This window comes from Ranitomeya variabilis, chromosome 3, assembly GCF_051348905.1.
Source record: "Ranitomeya variabilis isolate aRanVar5 chromosome 3, aRanVar5.hap1, whole genome shotgun sequence".
NCBI classification, from domain to species: domain Eukaryota; kingdom Metazoa; phylum Chordata; class Amphibia; order Anura; family Dendrobatidae; genus Ranitomeya; species Ranitomeya variabilis.
Window position 1 is genome coordinate 8488525 of NC_135234.1, and position 25215 is coordinate 8513739.

At 53.8% G+C, this 25215-nt stretch overlaps 1 protein-coding gene across 1 annotated transcript; it reads right to left on the reverse strand.

Annotated features, from left to right (window-relative positions):
- Positions 1 to 599: 599 nt before the first annotated feature.
- GDAP2 (ganglioside induced differentiation associated protein 2) lies at positions 600 to 25204 on the reverse strand. Its single transcript, XM_077293605.1, has 14 exons — positions 25070 to 25204; positions 20227 to 20446; positions 19868 to 20007; positions 15563 to 15716; positions 14520 to 14608; positions 13684 to 13760; positions 13050 to 13209; positions 12691 to 12844; positions 12326 to 12402; positions 12125 to 12201; positions 11882 to 12021; positions 9231 to 9285; positions 1406 to 1549; positions 600 to 895 (listed from the first exon to the last, which is right to left on the reverse strand). The coding sequence occupies exons 2-14, from the start codon at positions 20400 to 20402 to the stop codon at positions 848 to 850; spliced, it is 1491 nt and encodes a 496-aa protein (XP_077149720.1). The 5' UTR covers positions 20403 to 20446; positions 25070 to 25204; the 3' UTR covers positions 600 to 847.
- Between the last annotated feature and the right edge of the window lie 11 nt (positions 25205 to 25215).

Here is a 25215-nt window from a genome sequence, read left to right on the forward strand (position 1 = left end):
AGGAGGGTCCGTGGCGAGGGCAGGAGGCGGCGGGTCCGTGGCGAGGGCAGGAGGCGGCGGGTCCGTGGCGAGGGCAGGAGGCGGAGGGTCCGTGACGAGGGCAGGAGGCGGAGGGTCCGTGACGAGGGCAGGAGGCGGAGGGTCCGTGACGAGGGCAGGAGGCGGCGGGTCCCTGGCGAGGGCAGGAGGCGGCGGGTCCCTGGCGAGGGCAGGAGGCGGCACCTCAGAGTAATGTTAGTGTGGTGCTCCAGGATCTAATGCCCCCACATTATCAGAAGCTGATCTGCTCCTTGGAGGTTGCACATTACAGGGACATGAGACATCGGGGCCCCAGATAGTCAGCTGGTTGGTGACCCCCCATCCTGGGAACCCCCCACCAATGAGAATGTCCCATAGGTGACTCCGGGGGCCTCACGTATGGCCCCATCATCAGCTCTTGTTCCCCTTAGGTCCCCTGTGCACAGAACAAGCTGATGGGCGGCAGCGGTAATGGAAAGGCCCTGTAAGGACTGGGGGGAGGGCAGACAATGGGGGACCTACGACCTGGCGTCCCTGTGCAGTGCGGCAGGACGGGGCCCTCGTACGGTGCACACAGGGGATTCACATTATAAAGGGACTTTATTGTCAGCACAGTAGGGGTCGGCCGTCCACGCGCGTCCTCACTGCGGAGCCGCTATGTACAGCAGTATAAATACAGCATCTGACACCCCTCTGCGCAGCACAGTCTATAGTCTCTGGGGGTTGTCAGAAGCCTTGTCCAGCGCTGGCCGGCGTCGAGGCCGAGAATAGTGCAGAGAAGCAGCGGAGGACAGGACCGTCCTGAGACAACGGGCGGAGGAGGAGGAGGTCAGAGGCCGGAGAACGAGGAGTGTGATGGGAACAGGGGTCCGTTCTCCTGCAGAAGAAGACGACAACATCAGAACACGCATCCATCCTGCTGCAAACCCTCCCCACTACAACGGAGCAGCCCCAGCCCTTCTTTATCTGCGCTGACACACTGTAACAAACCCCGAGCACAGGAGATCTGCTCTGCACTGGCAGGGAAAGGACCAGCGGGATTTCTGCCCGGTATCTGTCACTAAAGCGCAGCAGACTTGGCCTCTGTAACCCCCATTTGGGCCGCAGGCTGCACCCCCCACATCTGATCCACTGGCACAGACCGTCCCGGGGGAGGGGTGGGCTGCTGACCCTGCCGATGTTGGCGGCACCTTACATTCTACACCTGGTTTTCATTCTCGGTGCTGACACTTAACCTCTTCTGGTGATAACCGTCGGATACATTGCACAACAGTTTGGGAAAGCATGGCGGCCACCTCGTGCCTGCTCCACCACACACGGCAGCGTGCTCTAGGGGGGCGATATGTGAGATCCCAGCGTGGCCCTGATCAGCCCCACCTCGTCTTACCCGAGCATCGTAATCCAGTACAAACGGGGGGATTTCTATCTGGTCGGGGGAGATGGCGGTGAAAAGCTGGTGCAGACTCTCAATGTGTTGGACCCGATCCTTTAATCCAGACACGGTAAAAGTTGTGAAGAACCAGGACGACACCTGAACAAGAAATATATCCGGTTATCTCAGAAAAAGTAAGAAAATAGAAAATATCAAAGTTACAATATGCTACTGTCTGACAACGGGATCTTGTCTTAGCTCCCTCACAACCCTATTACTTCATATAGCTTGTGTACAATAAATCTCATCTTAGCTCCCTCAAAACCCCATCACCTGAATGGGTAACAATCCCACCCCTATTACGTCTACAGAATGGATCTCGTCTAAGCTCCCTTACACATCCTATTACCTCCTGTTCCTTAAAAAAAAACAAAAAAAACAAGTCCCTATCATCCATATGACCCCTACTACCTCTGACACTAGATGGTGTCTGAACTTACTCACAGGCTTATTATTTTTTTTTATCCTTTTCATATAATGGATCTGGTCTTTGCTCCCCCCTCACACTCGTATAGTATTCAAGGAGCAATAATTATTAGAGGTGTGAGGGAGCTAAGACAAGATCCTTTGTATGCAAGTACTGGGGTTATGAGGGAGATCAGACAAGATCCATTGTACGCAAGTACTGGGGTTATGAGGGACCCAAGACAGAATCTATTGTATTATTATTATTTATTGTTATAGCGCCATTTATTCCATGGAGCTTTACATGTGAGGAGGGGTATACATAATAAAACAAGTACAATAATCTTGAACAATACAAGTCATAACTGGTACAGGAGGAGAGAGGACCCTGCCCGCGAGGGCTCACAATCTACAAGGGATGGGTGAGGATACAGGAGGAGAGAGGACCCTGCCCGCGAGGGCTCACAATCTACAAGGGATGGGTGAGGATACAGGAGGAGAGAGGACCCTGCCCGCGAGGGCTCACAATCTACAAGGGATGGGTGAGGATACAGGAGGAGAGAGGACCCTGTCCGCGAGGGCTCACAATCTACAAGGGATGGGTGAGGATACAGGAGGAGAGAGTACCCTGCCCGCGAGGGCTCACAATCTACAAGGGATGGGTGAGGATACAGGAGGAGAGAGTACCCTGCCCGCGAGGGCTCACAATCTACAAGGGATGGGTGAGGATACAGGAGGAGAGAGGACCCTGCCCGCGAGGGCTCACAATCTACAGGAGGAGAGAGGACCCTGCCCGCGAGGGCTCACAATCTACAGGAGGAGAGAGGACCCTGCCCGCGAGGGCTCACAATCTACAAGGGATGGGTGAGGATACAGGAGGAGAGAGGACCCTGTCCGCGAGGGCTCACAATCTACAAGGGATGGGTGAGGATACAGTAGGTGAGGATAGAGCTGGTCGTGCAGCGGTTTGGTTGATCGGTGGTTACTGCAGGTTATAGGCTTGTCGGAAGAGGTGGGTCTTCAGATTCTTTTTGAAGGTTTCGATGGTAGGCGAGAGTCTGATGTGTTGTGGTAGAGGGTTCCAGAGTAGGGGGGATACACGAGAGAAATCTTGTATACGATTGTGGAAAGAGGAGATAAGAGGGGAGTAGAGAAGGAGATCTTGTGAGGATCGGAGGTTGCGTGTAGGTAAGTACCGGGAGACGAGGTCACAGATGTGTGGAGGAGACAGGTTGTGGATGCCTTGTATGTCATGGTTAGGGTTTTGTACTGGAGTCTCTGGGCAATGGGGAGCCAGTGAAGGGATTGACAGAGGGGAGAAGCCAGAGAATAGCGGGGGGACAGGTGGATTAGTCGGGCAGCAGAGTTTAGAATAGATTGGAGGGGTGCGAGAGTGTTAGAGGGGAGGCCACAAAGCAGGAGGTTACAGTAGTCAAGGCGGGAGATGATGAGGGCATGGACTAGGGTTTTTGCAGATTCTTGGTTGAGGAATGTACGGATTCATGAAATATATTGTATGCAAGTAATGGGGTTATGAGGGAGCTAAGACAAGATCCATTGTACTGTATGCAAGTACTGGGGTTATGAGGGAGCTAAGATCCATTGTATGCAAGTACTGGGGTTATGAGGGAGCTGAGCCAATATCAATTGTATGCAAGTACTGGGGTTATGAGGTAGCTGAGACAATCTAGTTGTGAAGGACGAGGGAGACTCCCTTTTTGGTTTATTAATTCAGGCACAATATATTATCCAGAGATATCCTTCTGCTCCCGGAACTGTGTCCCCACCCATGGATTAAGTACACAAATTCCCAAAACAACAGGAACATGCGGTATGGCCAGAGAATTAGAGGCGAGGAGAAACAGAGCTCGGACCCCACCAACATCAATAAGCTATCACTGGGAGCCCTCCGCACACACAGCTGGGTCTCTTCGTTCTCTAGCTGTCCCAAATTACGAGCTATTGAGACTGGTCCTCCAGAACCTCTTACCCGACCCAAGTTTGGACTCTCCATATCGGTCCTGCCCCAACAAACCGTTGAGACGTCAGTCGTCCTGTTCGGACCTCCCACTAGGAAGTTATGACCCATCCTAGATATTGGGAATTATTTCGGCTAGGAGGTCAAAGGAGGAGATTTCAGTCCAACCCAGAGGAGCGGTGGCAAATATGGGAGGGGGTGAGCTAAGGGTTAAAAGCTAGCTACACACCTTTAGCCAATGTCATTGTTCTGCCACGGAAGCCGCGTTACGTCACGTGTGGAGACGGACCAGAAACTAAGAAGGTGCCTGTGGACTCGAGCGCTTCCCTGGGACCACATGTTATAAAGAACGGTAAGGTGACACATACAGCTAACTGCTGTCCCAACCTACACCCTCCCATTATCTGTACTTCTGGCTGTAATATCTGTATAATATTCTGTATACATTTGTAGATTCTAGTGCGCCTTTCGGCAATTAAAATATCAATTAATTTTGGGCTGCTAGTACTTACACGCTACCTGGGGTTGGTTTCTCACCCGATATAAGCTTGTTAACGGACAGGGCTTATATCGAACGAGGAACTGGTGGCAGCATACCGTTCTGGTGTTATTGGGGAATCCTGGCAGTGACAGACCGGAGGTGTGTATGTGTGTGTGTGTGTCTGTCTGTCTGTCTGTATATTATATATATATATATATATATATATATATATATATATATATATATATATATATATATATATATATATATGTATATATATATATGTATATGTGTATATGTCAAGGTGAAAATATATTTTCTTTATATACTTTTTGTACTTTTATATATCTTATACTGTGAAACAATAAGATTTTTCCCTATGCTTGCAGATGCTAATGTATCTGTATTTAAAATGGCTGCTAGTGTTCACCTTTACTCTAATTTCGTTTCCGAGGAGTCAAGTATCATTTCTTCTGAAATCGAAACTTGAGGAATGTGAAGAAAAGGAGGATCCACCAGGAGATGTCAGGACAAATCAGGGAGACTAGATGCTAGACATATACTGCTTAAACCCCGCCTAATGCATTCCTTCTCCTAACACACAATATAGTACTGTGTATTCTGAAATAAACGCAGTTGTTGTGATCGTTGCCGACACTAGTAGACGCACGGGCATCAACTGAGATTGAACCAGCTATTTGTCTGACTCATTCTTACCTGGTACCAGATGCTCGGGTCATACTTTAATTTGGAATGACTGGTGAATGAGGGTTATTGTCGTGACGACCCCGACATATATATATATATATATATTTATATTCCTGGCCTGCGACTGGTGATATATATACCGCCCTCACTGCAGAGACCCCCGATAACCAGTACATGACAGGGCAGCCTCCTCTCTGGTGACTACTTATCCTAGGTGCAGTTCCCTGACTGACCTGAGGGTAAGGGGGCACCAGAGAGCTGTGACTGTGTAAGCTCCATCACAGATTAGTCCGGCTCTCGTTTCATCACACTATTGTATGCAAGAAATGGGGTTATGAGGGAGATGAGACAGAATTTATTGTATATAAGTAACGGAGTTATTAGGGAACTGAGAGAATATATTGTAATGGGGTTTATGAGGAAGCTAAAACCGGATTTACTGTCTGCAAAGAACAGGAAGTAATAGGGTGAGATGGAGCTCAGAAAGGATACATTGTCAGCAAAGAACACAAAGTACCGTATATACTCGAGTATAAGCCGACCCGAGTATAAGCCGAGACCCCTAATTTTGCCACAAAAAGCTAAAAAATGCAGCAGCTACCGGTTAATTTAAAAAATAAAAATAGGTACCAATAAAAGTAAAATTAATTGAGACATCAGTAGGTTAAGTGTTTTTGAATATTCATATTGAATCAGGAGCCCCATATAATGCTCCATACAGTTCATGATGGCCCCATAAGATGCGCCATAAAGATATTTGCCCCATATAATGCTGCACAAATGCTGATTATGGCCCCATAAAGACCTAATAATAATGGCCTCCATAAAGACATTTGCCCCATATAATGCTGCACAAATGCTGATTATGGCCCCATAAGATGCGCCATAAAGACATTTGCCCCATATAATGCTGCACAAATGCTGATTATGGCCCCATAAGATGCTCCATAGAGATATTTGCCCCATTTGCTGTTGCTGCAATTAAAAAAAAAAAAAAAAAAAAAAAAAAGATGACACTCACCTCTCGTCACTCAGGCCCCCGGCACTTGCTATAGTCACCTGTCCCCGTTCCACCGCTGAGCGCTGCTGTGTCTTCTGCACTGACGCTCAGGCAGAGGGCAGAACACACACTAATCTCGTCATCGCGTCCTCTGACCAGAGCGTCACTGCAGAGGACAGGGAAGACGGAGCCTGGCGGTGGAACGGGGGACAAGTGAATATCGCGCAATGCCCCCATTATACTCACCTGCTCCTGGCGAGGTCCCTGTATCTCCGGTCTCCGTGCACTGACGGCTTCTTCCTGTAGTGAGCGGTCACATGGTACCGCTCATTACAGTAATGAATATGCGGCTCCACCCCTATGGGAGTGTAGTCGGGTCCATATTCATTACTGTAATGAGCGGTACCACGTGACCGCTCAACGCTGGAAGAAGCTGTCAGCGCCCGGAGATGCAGGGACCGTGCCAAGAGCAGGTGAGTATGATTAGACAGCTGCCGCTCCCCCTCCCCTGCCGACCCCTGGGTATAACTAGAGTATAAGCCGAGAGGGGCACTTTCAGCCTAACAAAATGGGCTGAAATTCTCGGCTTATACTCGAGTATATACGGTATTAGCTGCCCATTCATGGATGTATTCTGTCTAAACTCCCTCACATCCCTAGATGCCATCTTTGTTTCCAGTATAACCTACACCATATTGTGTCTAATAAGATTTACGTCCTACAGATCATTCATCGCCAAGTCGCCATGGCTCAAAATCGAGCCGAATACCAATAAAAGGAAAAAGATGTCGATGAGAAAGTCGGAGCCAGCAACACATTTATCAGACGTGCACATCCACAAATACGTTATTATATGAGGAATAATGGTCACTGCATAAGACAAGCACGAGCACTTCAAGGCTAAAAACCCCAGAAATATACCAAGGATTGCTAAAGTGCTGTAATGCCAGAGTCGTGCAGCTTTAGTGATTTGCTTTTGGGCCGGTGTGTCACCCCATTGTTCTTTATAGATTGTCCCGATAACGTCTGCATATAATGATAAGTGATTGCAAATATTAAAAACACGACAAAAAACCTCTCCGTTCTGGTAACTTGCCCTCCATTCGTCCTTTGCTCTGTTTCCTATTATTTGTTCTTCCAGAATTGGGTGGAAGCGGAGCAGCACAACGCGCTCTGCAGAGCCGTGCCAGCACGAACATCACAGGTGCTTGTCCGACTCACTTCACTAAGGTTTATAAATTCTACATCAAAGACACCCACCGCCTGCCCCGGATCAGATCCCAAGAGAGCTTGCAGAAATCAGGATCTGGTGAGTGCAACCTACAACAGTAGACAACATTTGGTTGAGAAGGATTTCACTGTCCTGAAAATGACTGGAATCAAGTCACAGAACAATGAACCATCTGGGCTCAATCACCCAAATATCTACCGCTGCCCTAAAAGGATCTCATCTAAGCTCCCTCACTCCCGCTATCTCGTTCTTCTAACGCACTGAAGCTTGTAATAGTTCCTTCACAATACAGTCATCGACTCTTCAGTTCTTATAAAATATTATCATTTTTCCATCTGGATTTCACCCAAGTAGCTTCTTTTTCTCTTAAATAATCTCATCTAAGCTCCCTTACTTCCCTGTTCTTCTAAAGCACTGTATCTTGTAATTGTTCCTTCACCATCATATCATACTCATTTAAATATTATGTTTCTAAACTACTACTTTTTTTCCCATCTGGACTTTTCTATTACGGTAGATTCTTTTACTCTTAAATAATGTCACCTAAGTTCCCTAACTGCCCCTTTCATCCCCACTGCTCCCGGGGACAGATCCCTGCGGTCCCCGCTGCTCCCGCCCGCTGCTCCTGCGTAGATCCCTGCGGTCCCCGCTGCTCCTGCGTAGATCCCTGCGGTCCCCACTGCTCCCGGGTACAGATCCCTGCGGTCCCCACAGCTCCCGGTAAAGATCCCTGCGGTCCCCGCTGCTGACTATATCCCATTTAGAGAACGTGCCATTTATGACAACTTTGTTTCCCGTCATTTACCCAATTCCTTACCCATCCGCTCACACAAAACACACGAAGACTCAACATAGCACCGTAACCGTTCCTCTTCAATTACAATCTACACTCGCTCCACAAGGACAGAACCCTCAGAGCTCTAATTCCCACCTGTTACCCAATATGTGACCAAGTCTAAGTGTCTGAACATATTTGTTATTCCACTTGCTTCATGTTATTTTTGAGTCCTTTCATATGATTCTTGTCTAAGCTCCCTCAATCTCCTATTACTTCCTAAGCTTTACATACAATGGATATTCTCTAAGCTCCCTGACATCCTTATCGCTTCCTACTGCTGTTGGGAAATCTCAATTTCAACCTTTCATAGAGATCACTATTTGATGTGGAGGAAGAGAAGGCCAAGTCCCCATAAATATGGCTAGTGCGTACAATGGATCTTGTCTCAGCTCCCTCACAACCCTTTTACTTCTTATTCTCTCTATACAATGAATCTGGTCTCAGCTCCCTCACAACCCTAACACCAATTGATTGAGACCGATAGAAGATGTAGAGCATGGCTTAAAGGAATGTATAGTATTACACGAGTCGGCGGCAGGTGTCACTGAAGGGGTTGAGTAGCTCAGGATCGACCACGAGTCCACACCACTCACATGGGGCCGAATCCCACCAGACAGTCCTTTCTGCTCCAGTGACTCGGCCCTCACAGCTGTTTCTCCTTAGGGACACACGGACGGCCGCAGAAGTGGCCAGTAAGACGGGGGCGCGATAATCATCCCCATAATAAAAGTTAATTTTTTTTATGTTTTTGAACAAGTTTGAACCCGATGTGCGATTTGCTGGATTTGGAAAGTGCTCGGATTTTTTGAGCTGCGAAAAACGAAAGGCTTCAAATTAGCATTTCATCATCAATCATAGACGGAGGGGGTGGGAGGTCGGCCGCCCGCTTGTGCCCCTTCACACCTCTGGGCCATGCGGACACCGGCACTTCCATCCCCTTTGGCGAGGAGCTGAATACACATTGGCCCCTGTGTCAGGTTCTGCACTGAAGGGGCCACAGTGCTCCAGTACATGCCGCCCAGTCCTACTGATTAGCCAAGTTCACCTGATCCACTAATCACTATCTGATCGCTCAGACACCTGAATCTCACTGCCTGCACCCCGATCCCCTCACTTTACAGCTGGGGAAGGACACTCACCTTAGAGCGAAACGTTGGGTGCACAAAATAAAGAGCCTTCAAGTTCTTCTTATATCTGTGAGAAATGAGAAAAGCAGAAATCCAGATCATCAGAACAGGAGAAAAACAGAAAAAAACAACAACAATCTTAAAGGGCCGGTGCCGTCTTCATAAACATCTACTGAAGTACAGGGAGAAGTTCTGCGACATCATCAAGGACTCTGTAGTCCGTAGAATTCCTGATCTCTGTGCTTGGAGCATTATAGAACAGAATGCACGGTCGTCCCGAGGGCCCCATCATGGCGCCACACCACGGCCCCCAGGGATCTCTGCTAGAGCGGACTGTACGGCCGTCTCTGACCCGAGGGCCCCATCATGGCACCACACCACGGCACCGAGGGATCTCTGCTAGAGCGGAGTGTACGGCCGTCTCTGACCCGAGGGCCCCATCATGGCGCCACACCACGGCCCCCAGGGATCTCTGCTAGAGCGGACTGTACGGCCGTCTCTGACCCGAGGGCCCCATCATGGCACCACACCACGGCCGCGAGGGATCTCTGCTAGAGCGGAGTGTACGGCCGTCTCTGACCCGAGGGCCCCATCATGGCACCACACCACGGCCCCCAGGGATCTCTGCTAGAGCGGAGTGTACGGCCGTCTCTGACCCGAGGGCCCCATCATGGCACCACACCACGGCACCGAGGGATCTCTGCTAGAGCGGAGTGTACGGCCGTCTCTGACCCGAGGGCCCCATCATGGCACCACACCACGGCACCGAGGGATCTCTGCTAGAGCGGAGTGTACGGCCGTCTCTGACCTGAGGGCCCCATCATGGCACCACACCACGGCCCCCATGGATCTCTGCTAGAGCGGACTGTACGGCCGTCTCTGACCCGAGGGCCCCATCATAGCACCACACCACGGCCGCGAGGGATCTCTGCTAGAGTGGAGTGTACGGCCGTCTCTGACCCGAGGGCCCCATCATGGCACCACACCACGGCCCCCATGGATCTCTGCTAGAGTGGAGTGTACGGCCGTCTCTGACCCGAGGGCCCCATCATGGCACCACACCACGGCCCCCAGGGATCTCTGCTAGAGTGGAGTGTACGGCCGTCTCTGACCCGAGGGCCCCATCATGGCACCACACCACGGCCCCCAGGGATCTCTGCTAGAGTGGAGTGTACGGCCATCTCTGACCCGAGGGCCCCATCATGGCACCACACCACGGCACCGAGGGATCTCTGCTAGAGCGGAGTGTACGGCCGTCTCTGACCCGAGGGCCCCATCATGGCACCACACCACGGCCCCCATGGATCTCTGCTAGAGCGGAGTGTACGGCCATCTCTGACCCGAGGGCCCCATCATGGCACCACACCACGGCCCCCAGGGATCTCTGCTAGAGCGGAGTGTACGGCCATCTCTGACCCGAGGGCCCCATCATGGCACCACACCACGGCCCCCATGGATCTCTGCTAGAGCGGAGTGTACGGCCATCTCTGACCCGAGGGCCCCATCATGGCACCACACCACGGCCCCCATGGATCTCTGCTAGAGCGGAGTGTACGGCCATCTCTGACCCGAGGGCCCCATCATGGCACCACACCACGGCCCCCAGGGATCTCTGCTAGAGTGGAGTGTACGGCCGTCTCTGACCCGAGGGCCCCATCATGGCACCACACCACGGCCCCCATGGATCTCTGCTAGAGCGGAGTGTACGGCCATCTCTGACCCGAGGGCCCCATCATGGCACCACACCACGGCCCCCATGGATCTCTGCTAGAGCGGAGTGTACGGCCGTCTCTGACCTGAGAGCCCCATCATGGCACCACGGCCCCCAGGGATCTCTGCTAGAGTGGAGTGTACGGCCGTCCCGAGGGCCCCATCATGGCACCACACCACGGCACGAGGGATCTCTGCTAGAGCGGAGTGTACGGCCATCTCTGACCCGAGGGCCCCATCATGGCACCACACCACGGCCCCCATGGATCTCTGCTAGAGTGGAGTGTACGGCCTTCTCTGACCCGAGGGCCCCATCATGGCACCACACCACGGCCCCCATGGATCTCTGCTAGAGTGGAGTGTACGGCCTTCTCTTACCCGAGGGCCCCATCATGGCACCACACCACGGCCCCCAGGGATCTCTGCTAGAGCGGAGTGTACGGCCGTCTCTGACCCGAGGGCCCATCATGGCACCACACCACGGCCCCCAGGGATCTCTGCTAGAGCGGAGTGTACGGCCGTCTCTGACCCGAGGCCCCATCACCGCACCCTCCGGAGTAAGTGAGGTTTCTGGAGGAGTTTTTAAATTAGCGACTTTTTAATGGATTTAAGACTTTTTGTCACTGGAGGCCAAATAAAAAAAAAAAAAAAAGAAACACGAAAGTCAAGAAATCAGAAATGACAGAATCGGCCCAGAATAAGGGATATTCCATCGGAGGCAGGTGTAGCAGGTGAGTAGTACAGGGAGACATGGGGATGCATCTACCTGCACCCCCGTCCCCAGAAAAAAAAAAAGGGCAGAGCGTCTGCACCCAGGACAATGGCCCCTGACCTGCAGGATGCTGGCGGATACCGGCCCCGAGCGTCACGGTGTAATGCAGCGCTCAATGCTCCGGGTGCTCAGCGCCTCCTGCTGGAGCTGGGGGAACACGGGGCTGATGGCAGTCACTCACTTGGCGTCCACCACGTCGTACACGTTCTTCAGGAAGTCGGAGTCCAGGTGGTTGTGCTCCCCGGTCAGCGTGTGGAAATACACCAGGACGTACTCCTTGGCGGCCACGTGATCCATCATATGGATGAAGTACAGCAGGGCCTGGGGGAGACACGAGGGTCACACCGGGAAGAGACGCGAGAGTCACAGGGTTTGGGGTTCTAGACACTCACCACCTCCACAGCGGGGGTCTCGCATGACTTACCTTCTCCATGTCGATCAGCAGGATTGGAATGTTTCTCCCCACGATGACGATGACGCTGCGGCCGCAGGTGTCCACACCTGGAAGGAGGGAGATGTCAGCAAGGCTGAGGACATGTGAAGACCACTCACCGGTGGTGCCCCGCATTATGTCACACAGGATCGGGGGGGGAGGGGAACACCCAAGGTCCATGGAGACACCCACCGGACTGGTAGAGCGCCTTCAGGGCAGCGATGTCGGAGAGATCTTCTGTCCGCGCCCGAGACAGCCAGCGATTGTAACTGAGGACAAAATAGGAAAAGTGAGAAAGCGACAGACCGGCAGCGACCGACCAGTGGCCCCGACAGACCCTACAGCTGTGAGACGTATCGGGTCCCTATGGGGCTTCAGCCGTCGCACGCTATGAGCGCCAGCAGGAGGAGTCTTTAGCGCGCCATGATTACAGGGGTCTCCCCCGGTAACAGGTGATAGATAAAAGGGGGTCTGACAGCTCCACACAATGAGCGTGCAGGATCGGGACTGAGGAGCCCCATCTTAGTGGTTCGGGTGGTCTCAGCAGCAGGACTCACTTCCTCTGGTGCTGCTTCTGTAGGGCGACCCCCGACATTTGCCCTTGCAGTGCCAGGCGTCGCTGCTTGTCCACATCACCTTCCATGCGAGCAAAAGCGTGCGAGCCGATGAGGGAGAGATCGCGGCCCAGACCCTCGTCCTCCTCCTCCTCATCTGCAACACAGGGAAATAAGATGGGACCCCGGAGCCAGACTGCAACTATGGAGGCTGTGTACACAAAGCAGCAAATAGAAAACCACACACAGCGAGGGTCCGACAGAGGCCGCCGGTAACAACTCTCCACCCGGATGTGGCCGATGAGGGGCCCGGGACCCAATGTCGCAGGTGTGAGCCCTCGATCTATCACCCCGGTCCTGACCTTCATGGGCTCCCGGCTTCTCACAGATTCTGATCTGTCGCTCTGGGACCACCGGCTCCCCGTCAGAATTCCCAATATCCGGGGGCAACAGCGGCAGCGAGCGCCGCTCCTCCTGGGGGGATCGCGGGAAGTAGAGGGGCAGCAAGTGCCGGTACATGGCCTGGAAGAGAGGACGAGTCAGTCACCACCGAGCACCGCGCCTGTGTACACAGCACCATGCAGGAGGCGAGGGCCACAGTCAAAAGCCTCAGACATGGAGGGGTTAAAAAATAATCTCATCAATTAAAATGTAGAACGATGGTAAGCGGATATTGATGATGGAGGGGACGGGCAGTGACCAGATACTGATGGAGGTGACGGGCAGTGACCAGATACTGATGGAGGTGACGGGCAGTGACCAGATACTGATGATGGAGGTGACGGGCAGTGACCAGATACTGATGGAGGTGACGGGCAGTGACCAGATACTGATGATGGAGGTGACGGGCAGTCACCAGATACTGATGGGATTTACATTTCTCTTTACTCCAGTCACTATTAACCCTTCCACGTCTGCAGCATATCCCCCACACCGGCTCACACACACATCGCAGCCATTGTATCGCGGGCAGCAGATTAGGGTCAGATCTCGTACCTCCTCCTGCTCCGTCACCGCAAACACCACTTTATCCAACACGGAACCGTGAGACTCCAGGAAGCGGCGCACCGTGCCTGAGGGAGAAGGAACAGGAGGCTCAGACACACGTACCACACAGAACCTGGATATCAGGAAGGAAGAGGCACGAGCAACGTGCTGCAGCCCCACGCCACAGGCCGGGTGCAGCCCCACGCCGCAGGCCGGGTGCAGCCCCACGCCACGTGCAGCCGCAGGCCGGGTGCAGCCCCACGCCACGTGCAGCCGCAGGCCGGGTGCAGCCGCAGGCCGGGTGCAGCCCCACGCCACGTGCAGCCCCACGCCACGTGCAGCCCCACGCCGCAGGCCGGGTGCAGCCCCACGCCACGTGCAGCCCCACGCCGCAGGCCGGGTGCAGCCCCACGCCACGTGCAGCCGCAGGCCGGGTGCAGCCCCACGCCACGTGCAGCCGCAGGCCGGGTGCAGCCCCACGCCACGTGCAGCCCCACGCCGCAGGCCGGGTGCAGCCCCACGCCACGTGCAGCCCCACGCCGCAGGCCGGGTGCAGCCCCACGCCACGTGCAGCCCCATGCCACGTGCAGCCGCAGGCCGGGTGCAGCCCCACGCCGCGTGCAGCCCCACGCCACGTGCAGCCCCACGCCGCAGGCCGGGTGCAGCCCCACGCCGCAGGCCAAGTGCAGCCCCACGCCGCAGGCCAAGTGCAGCCCCACGCCGCAGGCCAAGTGCAGCCCCACGCCGCAGGCCGGGTGCAGTCCCACGCCGCAGGCCGGGTGCAGCCCCACGCCGCAGGCCGGGTGCAGCCCCACGCCGCAGGCAACGCTCTGCAGCAGACTTACGTAAGGCGATGTGTGTAGCGTCTTCCAGCGGGTAGCATCTCTTCTGAGTGCTGATAACAGCCAACCCCACAGAGGACACGGCCTGCTCCCTGCAGAGAGACAGGAGGATGAAGACCTGGGCTAGAGCTCAGCACAATCACAGGGGAAAAAAAGAAACAACAGAGGAGGGACAGATCAACAGTCACAGAGCAGAAGTGCGAGTGCAGCTCCGGAGGATGAACATATCGTCTACAGTGGGGACAATGAGTATTTTCTCCACTGCTGATTGTGCAGTTTTCCCCTACATAGAATGGAGACGTCTGTAATTGTTATCGCAGTGAGCGCAGGGGAGGGCAGCGAGCGCAGGGGAGGGCAGCGAGCGCAGGGGAGGGCAGCGAGCGCAGGGAAAGGCAGCGAGCGCAGGGAAAGGCAGCGAGCGCAGGGAAAGGCAGCGAGCGCAGGGAAAGGCAGCGAGCGCAGGGAAAGGCAGCGAGCGCAGGGAAAGGCAGCGAGCGCAGGGAAAGGCAGCGAGCGCAGGGAAAGGCAGCGAGCGCAGGGAAAGGCAGCGAGCGCAGGGAAAGGCAGCGAGCGCAGGGAAAGGCAGCGAGCGCAGGGAAAGGCAGCGAGCGCAGGGAAAGGCAGCGAGCGCAGGGAAAGGCAGCGAGCGCAGGGAAAGGCAGCGAGCGCAGGGAAAGGCAGCGAGCGCAGGGAAAGGCAGCGAGCGCAGGGAAGGGCAGCGAGCGCAGGGGAGGGCAGCGAGCGCAGGGGAGGGCAGCGAGCGCAGGGGAGGGCAGCGAGCGCAGGGAAAGGCAGCGAGCGCAGGGGAGGGCAGCGAGCGCAGGGGAGGGCAGCGGAGCGCAGGGGAGGGCAGCGAGCGCAGGGGAAGGCATCTCTGGGCACAATATGTTCTCTGCCCCCTGCTCTTCCCTGCACTGTGTAACCAGCAGATGCCCCATACACCAGCAGTGTTCCTGAGGACAGTGCTCCTGACTGATAGTAGATAGCGATAAGTGAGCCCCACTTTCCCAGAAGCCCCCATATTCAGTAATCATGGACGTCATTACCTGGCGAGCTGGAGGACGTTGCGGTAGCAGCTGTATAGGGAGCTCTCGGCTGCCGTGCGGTACTTGCTCTTGTACTTAGGACCGACGGTGTGGATGATGTAGCGGGCGGCCAGGTTAAACCCCTTGGTGAGCTTAGCCTCTCCTGTCCTGCAGCCTGCCAGGAAACATGGGGACAAGTGCTCAGTGAGAGACTGCTGAGACAGAAGTGACCAAGTGGTAAAAAGGATCAGGGAGGTGCGAGAGCGCGGGCCGGCGATCGGGAAAGTGACAGCGGGCCGGCGATCGGGAAAGTGACAGCGGGCTGGCGAATGGGAAAGTGACAGCGGGCTGGCGATCGGGAAAGTGACAGCGGGCTGGCGATCGGGAAAGTGACAGCGGGCCCGGGGCCGGTGATCGGGAAAGTGACAGCGGGCCGGTGATCGGGAAAGTGAGAGGGGGAGGGCGATCGGGAAAGTGAGAGGGGGACAGCGATCAGGAAAGTGAGAGGGGGACAGCGATCAGGAAAGTGAGAGTGGGCCGGGGACAGCGATCAGGAAAGTGAGAGTGGGCCGGGGACAGCGATCAGGAAAGTGAGAGAGGGCCGGGGACAGCGATCAGGAAAGTGAGAGAGGGCCGGGGACAGCAAGAAGAGAGGACAGTGCTCATGGAGGTGCGAGAGAGGGGGCTGAGGACAGCAAGACCTTGGGAACCAAGGACATTAATCACGGAGGTGCGAGAGAGGGGGCTGAGGATGGCGATCGAGAGGGCGAGAGCAAGCAGGGGATGCCAGGAGTGCGAGGGGGCCAAAGGATGGCGATCAAGAGGGTGAGAGTAGGCCAGGGACACCAAGATAGTGAGCAAGAGGGGGCTGAGGAAGGGAAGACAGTGGGGAACCAAGGATGTCCTTTGGCCTGTTCACCTCTATACAGCGGAGGTCCTCAGACAACTGAACAATAGATTCTATACTAGACTCCCCTCCGATCCTACGGAGACGTTCTCTGCCAAATATTCTTTGGTCAGCCGGGCCCTCGACTATGGTATCATCAACAAGAGCACACAACAATATCTGCGGGTAGAATTTCCGATAATACCTACCTTTTATTTGCTCCCCAAGGTGCATAAATGTCTAACGGCACCTCCTGGACGCCCTATAGTGTCCAGTATAGGTAGTCTTTGTGAGAGGGCCAACGTGTACGTTGATTTCTTTTTACAACCATTGGCCACTTCCCTACCATCCTACACTAGGGACTCGGCCCATTTCATTAGCATGTGCCGTGATATAGTGTGCCCGGACCAAACGCTCTTGGTGACCTGCGATGTTGAACATCACCCTGACGCATTCTCTTTCACATGTGACAGTAACCTTCCTGGACTTGAAGGTCCTCATCAATAATGGGCATCTGATTACGGACTTATACCGTAAACCTACTGCGACGAACAGCCTGCTCAGGTATGATAGTTTCCATCCTTTACATACGAGGAGGGGCATCCCTGTTGGCCAATTTCTGAGGGTTCGTCGGAATTGTACTTTGGATGAAGATTTTTGTGCACAATCTAGGGCCCTTACGTCCAGGTTCAGGCAACGGGGTTACCCGAAAAAAACTATTTCCCATGCCTTCCAAAGGGCCAGGGATTCTAACCAGGACTTGTTGATCTCTTCCAGTACTCGCCATGAGGATGCTGGGGTCCGCTTCATTACGGATTTCAACGATCAGTGGGACCGGGTAAGAAGTCTCCTAACATCTCACTGGGACATCCTTACCACTGACACACAGACCTCTACTCTAGTTACTCCCCGTCCTGCGCTGACAGCTAAAAGGGCCCCAAATCTTGGTGATATTTTGACCAAGAGTCACTTTTCTCGCCCTACTACTAATCTGAACCGGGGCATACGGTTGAGGGGATCATTCCCCTGTGGGGGCTGTAGTGTCTGCCAATATGTCCCCGTCACAAAAGATCAATTTATTAATCCTTTGGACTCAAAACCATATTGTCTCACCTCGTACATCAATTGCAAAACGGCCAATGTAATTTATGCCATCGTCTGCTCATGCAATATGGTGTATGTAGGCCAAACTTCCCAGGAGTTTAGAAAGAGGGCGCAAAAGCATCTGTCGACAATTCATCTGGCAGCATCTGACATTAAAAAGGGCAGGGTGATATCTCCGGTTGCTTCGCACTTTCTAACGGCACATGGTGGCTCCTCGTCTCATATTTCATTTTTTGGCTTACAGAAGGTCTTTACCAGCTCCAGAGGAGGTAACCTCAAGAAGCTTTTGCTCCAAATCGAGTCGCGGTGGATCTTCAATCTACGAAGTCTTTCTCCCACCGGGCTGAATGAGGAATTACTTTTCACTAGCTTCCTGGGATGAGTCTTTGGGGTGGATACCCCTGCATCTTGATACCAACGGAGAACAATGAGGCACCTCAAGTTCTTGTTGGACTCTTCACGACATTCCTGTTCCCGTGTGAAGGAAATTTTGGTTCCCTACCTTATGGACATTAGACCTTTTGTGGGTCTCACCACTGCCCATTGGCTTGGGCATGCTTCACATCTTATGTTACAAGTTCTCCATATGTTTACGGGCCTTGCCTGACAAATTTATTTCATTTTTTTAGTTGGTGTTTTCCTGGTATCCGGTTTACTTGTTCCTATGTCTTGGTCACGTCCTATGTTTATTCATACTTACATTCGACTGATGTTGGTAACTAATTTTGTTGTAGGATTTATATCTTGACCACATTTGGCTCCTATAAGGGTTTTTTCGCCATCATATGCCTTATTTATCCTATAATCAATAAATATGCCTAATGCTTTTTTTTTTTCTTGATAGTGCTGGCTACATTGTCTATGTTTTATTAGCGTTATGCAGCAGGTCCATATATGCTTTTGTATCTGTGGATGATCATTCTTTATTTCTCTCCTTTTTTTCTAATGGTTTATATGCGCCGTGTTTATGGGTTGCTACCTATTTACCATCCAAGCTGGGGGTCATAGCACTTCTATATGCGCCTATGCGCTATTATTATAGCTCATCTGGGCATTTGTGCCATGCTTTTTGGTTCTATCAGCATTCCGTACAACACATCAGCTTTATCATGAGCGATGTGTTGTGCGCCTGCGCTCCCCTGCTGGCCAGCAGCAAACGGTGTGCGCACTTTCATTTTCACTTTCTCGTCGTTTCTTCTGACCGGCGCTAGTGGATGCCCTCGTCCTCCCTCCTCTATTAAGGTATTTACCTGGACATTTCTCACCCACCTGTTAGCAATGTATGTCATCCCTGACCGCTACTTAAGCCCTCCCTACCTACTCGTCATTACTTCCCCTGACGAAGCTGCGTTCAGCAGCGATACGCGTGGGGCCTCCCCACACCTCTTGGATCCCGGGATCACTTTCCCTTATTGGTCTCTAACAGCTGACGATTTTCCACAGACTGGACTATTTGGCTAGGTGACTTATCATATACCCTTGTGTGCTTTCTCATCACTATGGCACATTACCCCATTGACATGAGCGCTGTCTCATAATCAGGGTCATGGGACTCCTGTATCAGGCTATTTTTCTACCCTTTATTGCCTTATCTTTTATGCCTTATTGGTATCATTGTGCCGCTTCACTCATTGGGGTCTTGTATAAGTTTGTCTGGGGACGCCCAGACTCCTTGTATTTTTTGTATTATAATACACTTATTTAGGGTCTGAAGTCACTCAGTGTTGCATTATAAGTATTGTCGTGTTACACATTACTTATTACTCCTTTGTGTGTCACAACTGTACCGTCTGCTATTTAATATTTGTCCTGGGGTCAGGGGTGTGGTTGTTATATTTTAATGTGTTTTTATTGTAATGTTGTGGTTTCTGTTTTCAATAAAATTTTGGTATTTTTTGATCATTTTGGTCCATACCCTGCTGGGTGTGCATTCTTTTTACGTGGCTACGCTTTCTTCTCCCCAATATATGGGGAACCAAGGATGGTGATCATGGAGGTGTGAGAGAGGGGGCCGAGGACGGCGATCGAGAGGGTGAGAGCAAGCAGGGGATGCAGAGAGTGCCGGAGGATGGTGATCGGGGAAGTGAAAGCAAGCAGAGGACGACAAGAAAGTTGGGACCAAGGACGGTGATCACAGAGGTGCGAGAGAGGGGGCCGAGGACGGCGATCGGGAAGACAAGAGGACAAGTACAGTGGTTAGTTGAGAGCACAGGAACAGGAAGTACTAAGATGTGACATTAACGGAGACCCATGATATGGAGGCTAATGACTGCGAGCACTCCGCCATCTGTAGGATACACAGACCACGAGGGATTATCGAGGAGGGGGTTTTGCACCTTTCAGCTTCTGCATTTCCTCCTGCAGCTCCGGCCCGGCGTAGCGGTAGATACTGTCCGACACTGGGTTCTTGTCAGTGAGGGTCTCGTTGCTGGTGTTGACCACCGCGGTGCAGTTCAGTAACGCCACATCCCCTGTCCTGGTGACACACAAGAACTTGTGAAACATCAGTGCAGAGATCATACATAGAACATGCGGACCACCCCTGAGAAAGCCGAGAGGACAAATGTCAAATTCCCACCCATCCTACCAATATGCCATCATTTACTATCATGGAAGCCCCTAAACGCGCCCCTAGGTGGGCAGGAACTCGTGCTGCGGTGCAGATACCGGACTGACACGCATGGTGCTCACTCACCACAGTATCACCTTCCGATTGATGTCCTCTCTGCATGGGAATGGGGAGCAGATGGCATGAGACTCGATGTCCTCCGACCACAAGGATGAATCGGGAACGGTCCCCACAGGTGAAGCCGCCCAACAGGATAACGACTCTGCATCCACGAAACACGAGCGGGCACCCAGAGGATCCATGGGGCAGAAGAGGGAAGACCCCACATCCAGCCAGAACGCTATACCTATAGAAGGATCAGTGTGAGAGACTGCATGATATGGGGGTCATTATTGAGGATACATGTACAGAACCTTGTAAAAGTATTCACCCCCTGGCATTTTTCGTGTTTTGCTACCTCAACCTGGAATGTCACTGTTTTTTTGAGGGTAAAGTAAAGGCTTTTCTCTGCCCACTCTTCCATAAAGGCCACCTCTATGGAGCGTACGGCATATTGTGTTTGTATGGACAGATCCAATTCTCTGCTTGGGAACTCTGCAGCTCCGTCAGGGTCACCTTTGGTCTCTGTGCTGCCTCTCTGATTAATGCCCCCCTTGCCTGGGCTGAGAGTTTGGAGAGTTCCCTCTCTTAGCAAGTTTGTTGTGGAGCCATGTACTTTTGATTTGATGATAATGGATTTGATGGCGCTCCGGGGATCATCAGAGATTGGGAGATTGACAAAGTCTGTTGTTCTCAACAGAAGCACAATGACTTGTTTGGAGATCTCCTTGGTCTTCGCGGTGGTGTTTGGAGATCTCCTTGGTCTTCGCGGTGGTGTTTGGAGATCTCCTTGGTCTTCGCGGTGGTGTTTGGAGATCTCCTTGGTCTTCGCGGTGGTGTTTGGAGATCTCCTTGGTCTTCGCGGTGGTGTTTGGAGATCTCCTTGGTCTTCGCGGTGGTGTTTGGAGATCTCCTTGGTCTTCGCGGTGGTGTTTGGAGATCTCCTTGGTCTTCGCGGTGGTGTTTGGAGATCTCCTTGGTCTTCGCGGTGGTGTTTGGAGATCTCCTTGGTCTTCGCGGTGGTGTTTGGAGATCTCCTTGGTCTTCGCGGTGGTGTTTGGAGATCTCCTTGGTCTTCGCGGTGGTGTTTGGAGATCTCCTTGGTCTTCGCGGTGGTGTTTGGAGATCTCCTTGGTCTTCATGGTGCCTTTGGTTAATGGAGTTGCAGCCTCTGTGGCCTTTCAGAGAAGGTAAAGTGTACATAGTGACAGACGTGCGACACTTGGATTGCACACGGGGGGACGTCCTGTCACTAAGCATGAGACTTATGAAGACAATTGCTTGTATCAGAAATTTTGAGGGGCCTCATAGTAAAAGGGGTGAATACATATGCAGATGTCAATTTTTAGTCATTTGATCCCGTAAATTTAATTTATGCCGATATTTTTCTCACTTCAACTCAGAGCATTTAGTGCTGACGGATCACACACAAATCAGATACAAAATATTTACACACAGGCTGTAATGTAACAAAATAGGCAAAAAGCCAAGGGGGATGAATACTACCCCGGGAGCCGAGACCCCGGAGAATTCCTGACGCTGGGGGGCGCTATAACCTTATTCCTCAGCGCCGTTATAAAGCAATGCTGAGGAATAAGACCCCTGAACTGCTGCCGTTAGCGGGTTAAAGAGGAAAAATTTCAGAAGTGATTCTTCAGCATGACGAAAACCTGGGATTTTACAGGGGTGTGTAGACTTTCTATGCATTGTATAGATCACACAGGGTCAGCACAGCGGGTATATGCACGGCACCGACATTACATCACCTAGAAGGAGAAGTCGGGAATGACGTCACTGATCTGCAAATGGTGGAAAATGCAGAAAATCTCACATCCGCCTGATTCTGCAGTCTGGGGTCAGAACCTCGTGCAGAAATCCTGGCACCTCCGGCCTCAGTCACTGATGGTCGTCTGAGGAAGGTTCTGCCGCTGAGTGTAGATGGCGGCCGTGGAGGGCCTCGCGTGTAGTGATAGTCGGGGTCTGGTGAGCAGCGCCATGCACAGGTCTCACAAGGAATCGTCACACCGCTCCTTCCCCTAGGATTAGTGTGGGGGCAAAATGTCCGGTATCCGGACCCCTTCACCCTCCATTACAGCTGTACTAACAGCTCGGTGGTGCACTGATTGGGTGGTGGATCCAGCAGTTTCTCCACACGTCACCACCGGCCGCAGGATGCTCATGTTACTGTGAGAGCCGGCGCGGCCTGAACCTGCTCCTGTGCCAGCAGCGTCTCCATGGAGCACATCAGGGACGTCACTGATCGCTGATTACACAGGAGCTGCCGGCAGCGTCTCCGGTCTTGTCTCCATCGATCACATCACGGACGTCATTGGTCAGTGATTACACAGGAGCTGCAGGCAGGGTCTCCGGTCTTGTCTCCATCGAGCACATCACGGACGTCATTGGTCGCTGATTACACAGGAGCTGCAGGCAGGGTCTCCGGTCTTGTCTCCATCGAGCACACCAGGGACGTCATTGATCGGTGATCACACAGGAGCTGCAGGCAGGGTCTCCGGTCTTGTCTCCATCGAGCACATCACGGACGTCATTGATCGGTGATCACACAGGAGCAGCAGGCAGGGTCTCCGGTCTTGTCTCCATTGATCACATCACGGACGTCATTAGTCGGTGATTACACAGGAGCTGCCAGCAGCGGATCCTGATGATTTGTACACTCAGCACCAGAACCTTCTCGCTGGAATTTCTGCACGAGGCTCAAACCCCGGACTGGGGAATCAGGAGGTTGTGATCATGTTGTCTCCATTTCTCACTATTTGCCGATCGTCCGGTGATCTCCACCATTGGAGGAGAGTAAATAACAGGGGTACAGAGTACACGGGGTCTCCGGGTCAGTGCTCGGGGGGTAGAGTACATGGGGGTCTCCAGGTCAGTGCTCGGGGGGTACAGAGTACATGGGGGTCTCCAGGTCAGTGCTCGGGGGGTACAGAGTACACGGGGGTCTCCAGGTCAGTGCTCGGGGGGTACAGAGTACATGGGGGTCTCCGAGTCAGTGCTCGGGGGGTAGAGTACATGGGGGTCTCCAGGTCAGTGCTCAGGGGGTACAGAGTACACGGGGGTCTCCGGGTCAGTGCTCGGGGGGTACAGAGTACACGGGGTCTCCAGGTCAGTGCTCGGGGGGTACAGAGTACACGGGGTCTCCAGGTCAGTGCTCGGGGGGTACAGAGTACACGGGGTCTCCGGGTCAGTGCTCGGAGGGTACAGAGAGTATACGGGGGTCTCCGGGTCAGCGCTCGGGGGGTACAGAGTACACGGGGGTCTCCGAGTCAGTGCTCGGGGGGTACAGAGTACACGGGGGTCTCCAGGTCAGTGCTCGGGGGGTACAGAGTACATGGGGGTCTCCGAGTCAGTACTCGGGGGGTACAGAGTACATGGGGGTCTCCGAGTCAGTACTCGGGGGGTACAGAGTACATGGGGGTCTCCAGGTCAGTGCTCGGGGGGTACAGAGTACACGGGGGTCTCCAGGTCAGTGCTCGGGGGGTACAGAGTACACGGGGGTCTCCAGGTCAGTGCTCGGGGGGTACAGAGTACACGGGGTCTCCGGGTCAGTGCTCGGGGGGTACAGAGTACACGGGGTCTCCGGGTCAGTGCTCGGGGGGTACAGAGTACACGGGGGTCTCCAGGTCAGTGCTCGGGGGGTACAGAGTACACGGGGGTCTCCAGGTCAGTGCTCGGGGGGTACAGAGTACACGGGGTCTCCGGGTCAGTGCTCGGGGGGTACAGAGTACACGGGGTCTCCGGGTCAGTGCTCGGGGGGTACAGAGTACACGGGGTCTCCAGGTCAGTGCTCGGGGGGTACAGAGTACACGGGGTCTCCGGGTCAGTGCTCGGAGGGTACAGAGAGTATATGGGGGTCTCCAGGTCAGTGCTCGGGGGGTACAGAGTACACGGGGTCTCCGGGTCAGTGCTCGGGGGGTACAGAGTACACGGGGTCTCCGGGTCACTGCTCGGGGGGTACAGAGTACACGGGGTCTCCGGGTCACTGCTCGGGGGGTACACGGGGTCTCCGGGTCACAGAGTACACGGGGTCTCCGCCTCAGTACTCGGGGGGTACACGGGGTCTCCGGGTCAGTGCTCGGGGGGTACAGAGTACATGGGGGTCTCCAGGTCAGTGCTCGGGGGGTACAGAGTACACGGGGGTCTCCGAGTCAGTGCTCGGGGGGTACAGAGTACACGGGGGTCTCCAGGTCAGTGCTCGGGGGGTACAGAGTACATGGGGGTCTCCGAGTCAGTGCTCGGGGGGTACAGAGTACATGGGGGTCTCCGAGTCAGTACTCGGGGGGTACAGAGTACACGGGGGTCTCCAGGTCAGTGCTCGGGGGGTACAGAGTACACGGGGTCTCCGGGTCAGTGCTCGGGGGGTACAGAGTACACGGGGTCTCCGGGTCAGTGCTCGGGGGGTACAGAGTACACGGGGTCTCCGGGTCAGTGCTCGGGGGGGTACAGAGTACACGGGGTCTCCAGGTCAGTGCTCGGGGGGTACAGAGTACACGGGGTCTCCGGGTCAGTGCTCGGGGGGTACAGAGTACATGGGGGTCTCCAGGTCAGTGCTCGGGGGGTACAGAGTACACGGGGTCTCCGAGTCAGTGCTCGGGGGGTACAGAGTACACGGGGTCTCCGAGTCAGTGCTCGGGGGGTACAGAGTACACGGGGTCTCCGAGTCAGTGCTCGGGGGTTACAGAGTACGCGGGGGTCTCCGGGTCAGTGCTCGGGGGGTACAGAGTACACGGGGTCTCCGCCTCAGTACTCGGGGGGTACACGGGGTCTCCGGGTCAGTGCTCGGGGGGTACAGAGTACACGGGGTCTCCGGGTCAGTGCTCGAGGGGTACACGGGGTCTCGGGCTCCGCTCACCTCCGGTTTCCTTTTCATGTCGCCGCTGTTGTCACCTGATCAGTAACCGGAAGTGCCTCGTGTGCAGGGGCGGGGCCTGTGGATCACACTTCCTGATGGGCGGGGCTTTATACGTAATGAACATTGCAGAGAAACCTGAACTGCTT

What these genes read in the sequence shown, in the direction of transcription:
- GDAP2 (XM_077293605.1), bottom strand. Translation starts at nt 20,402, where the DNA reads ATGGATCCTCTGGGTGCCCGCTCGTGTTTCGTGGATGCAGAGTCGTTA. An exon ending in CGGTGACGGAGCAGGAGGAG is followed by an intron (nt 13,210 to 13,683) that starts GTACGAGATCTG and finishes CCTCTCTTCCAG; the next exon opens with GCCATGTACCGGCACTTGCT. An exon ending in GAAGGCGCTCTACCAGTCCG is followed by an intron (nt 12,202 to 12,325) that starts GTGGGTGTCTCC and finishes CCCTCCTTCCAG; the next exon opens with GTGTGGACACCTGCGGCCGC.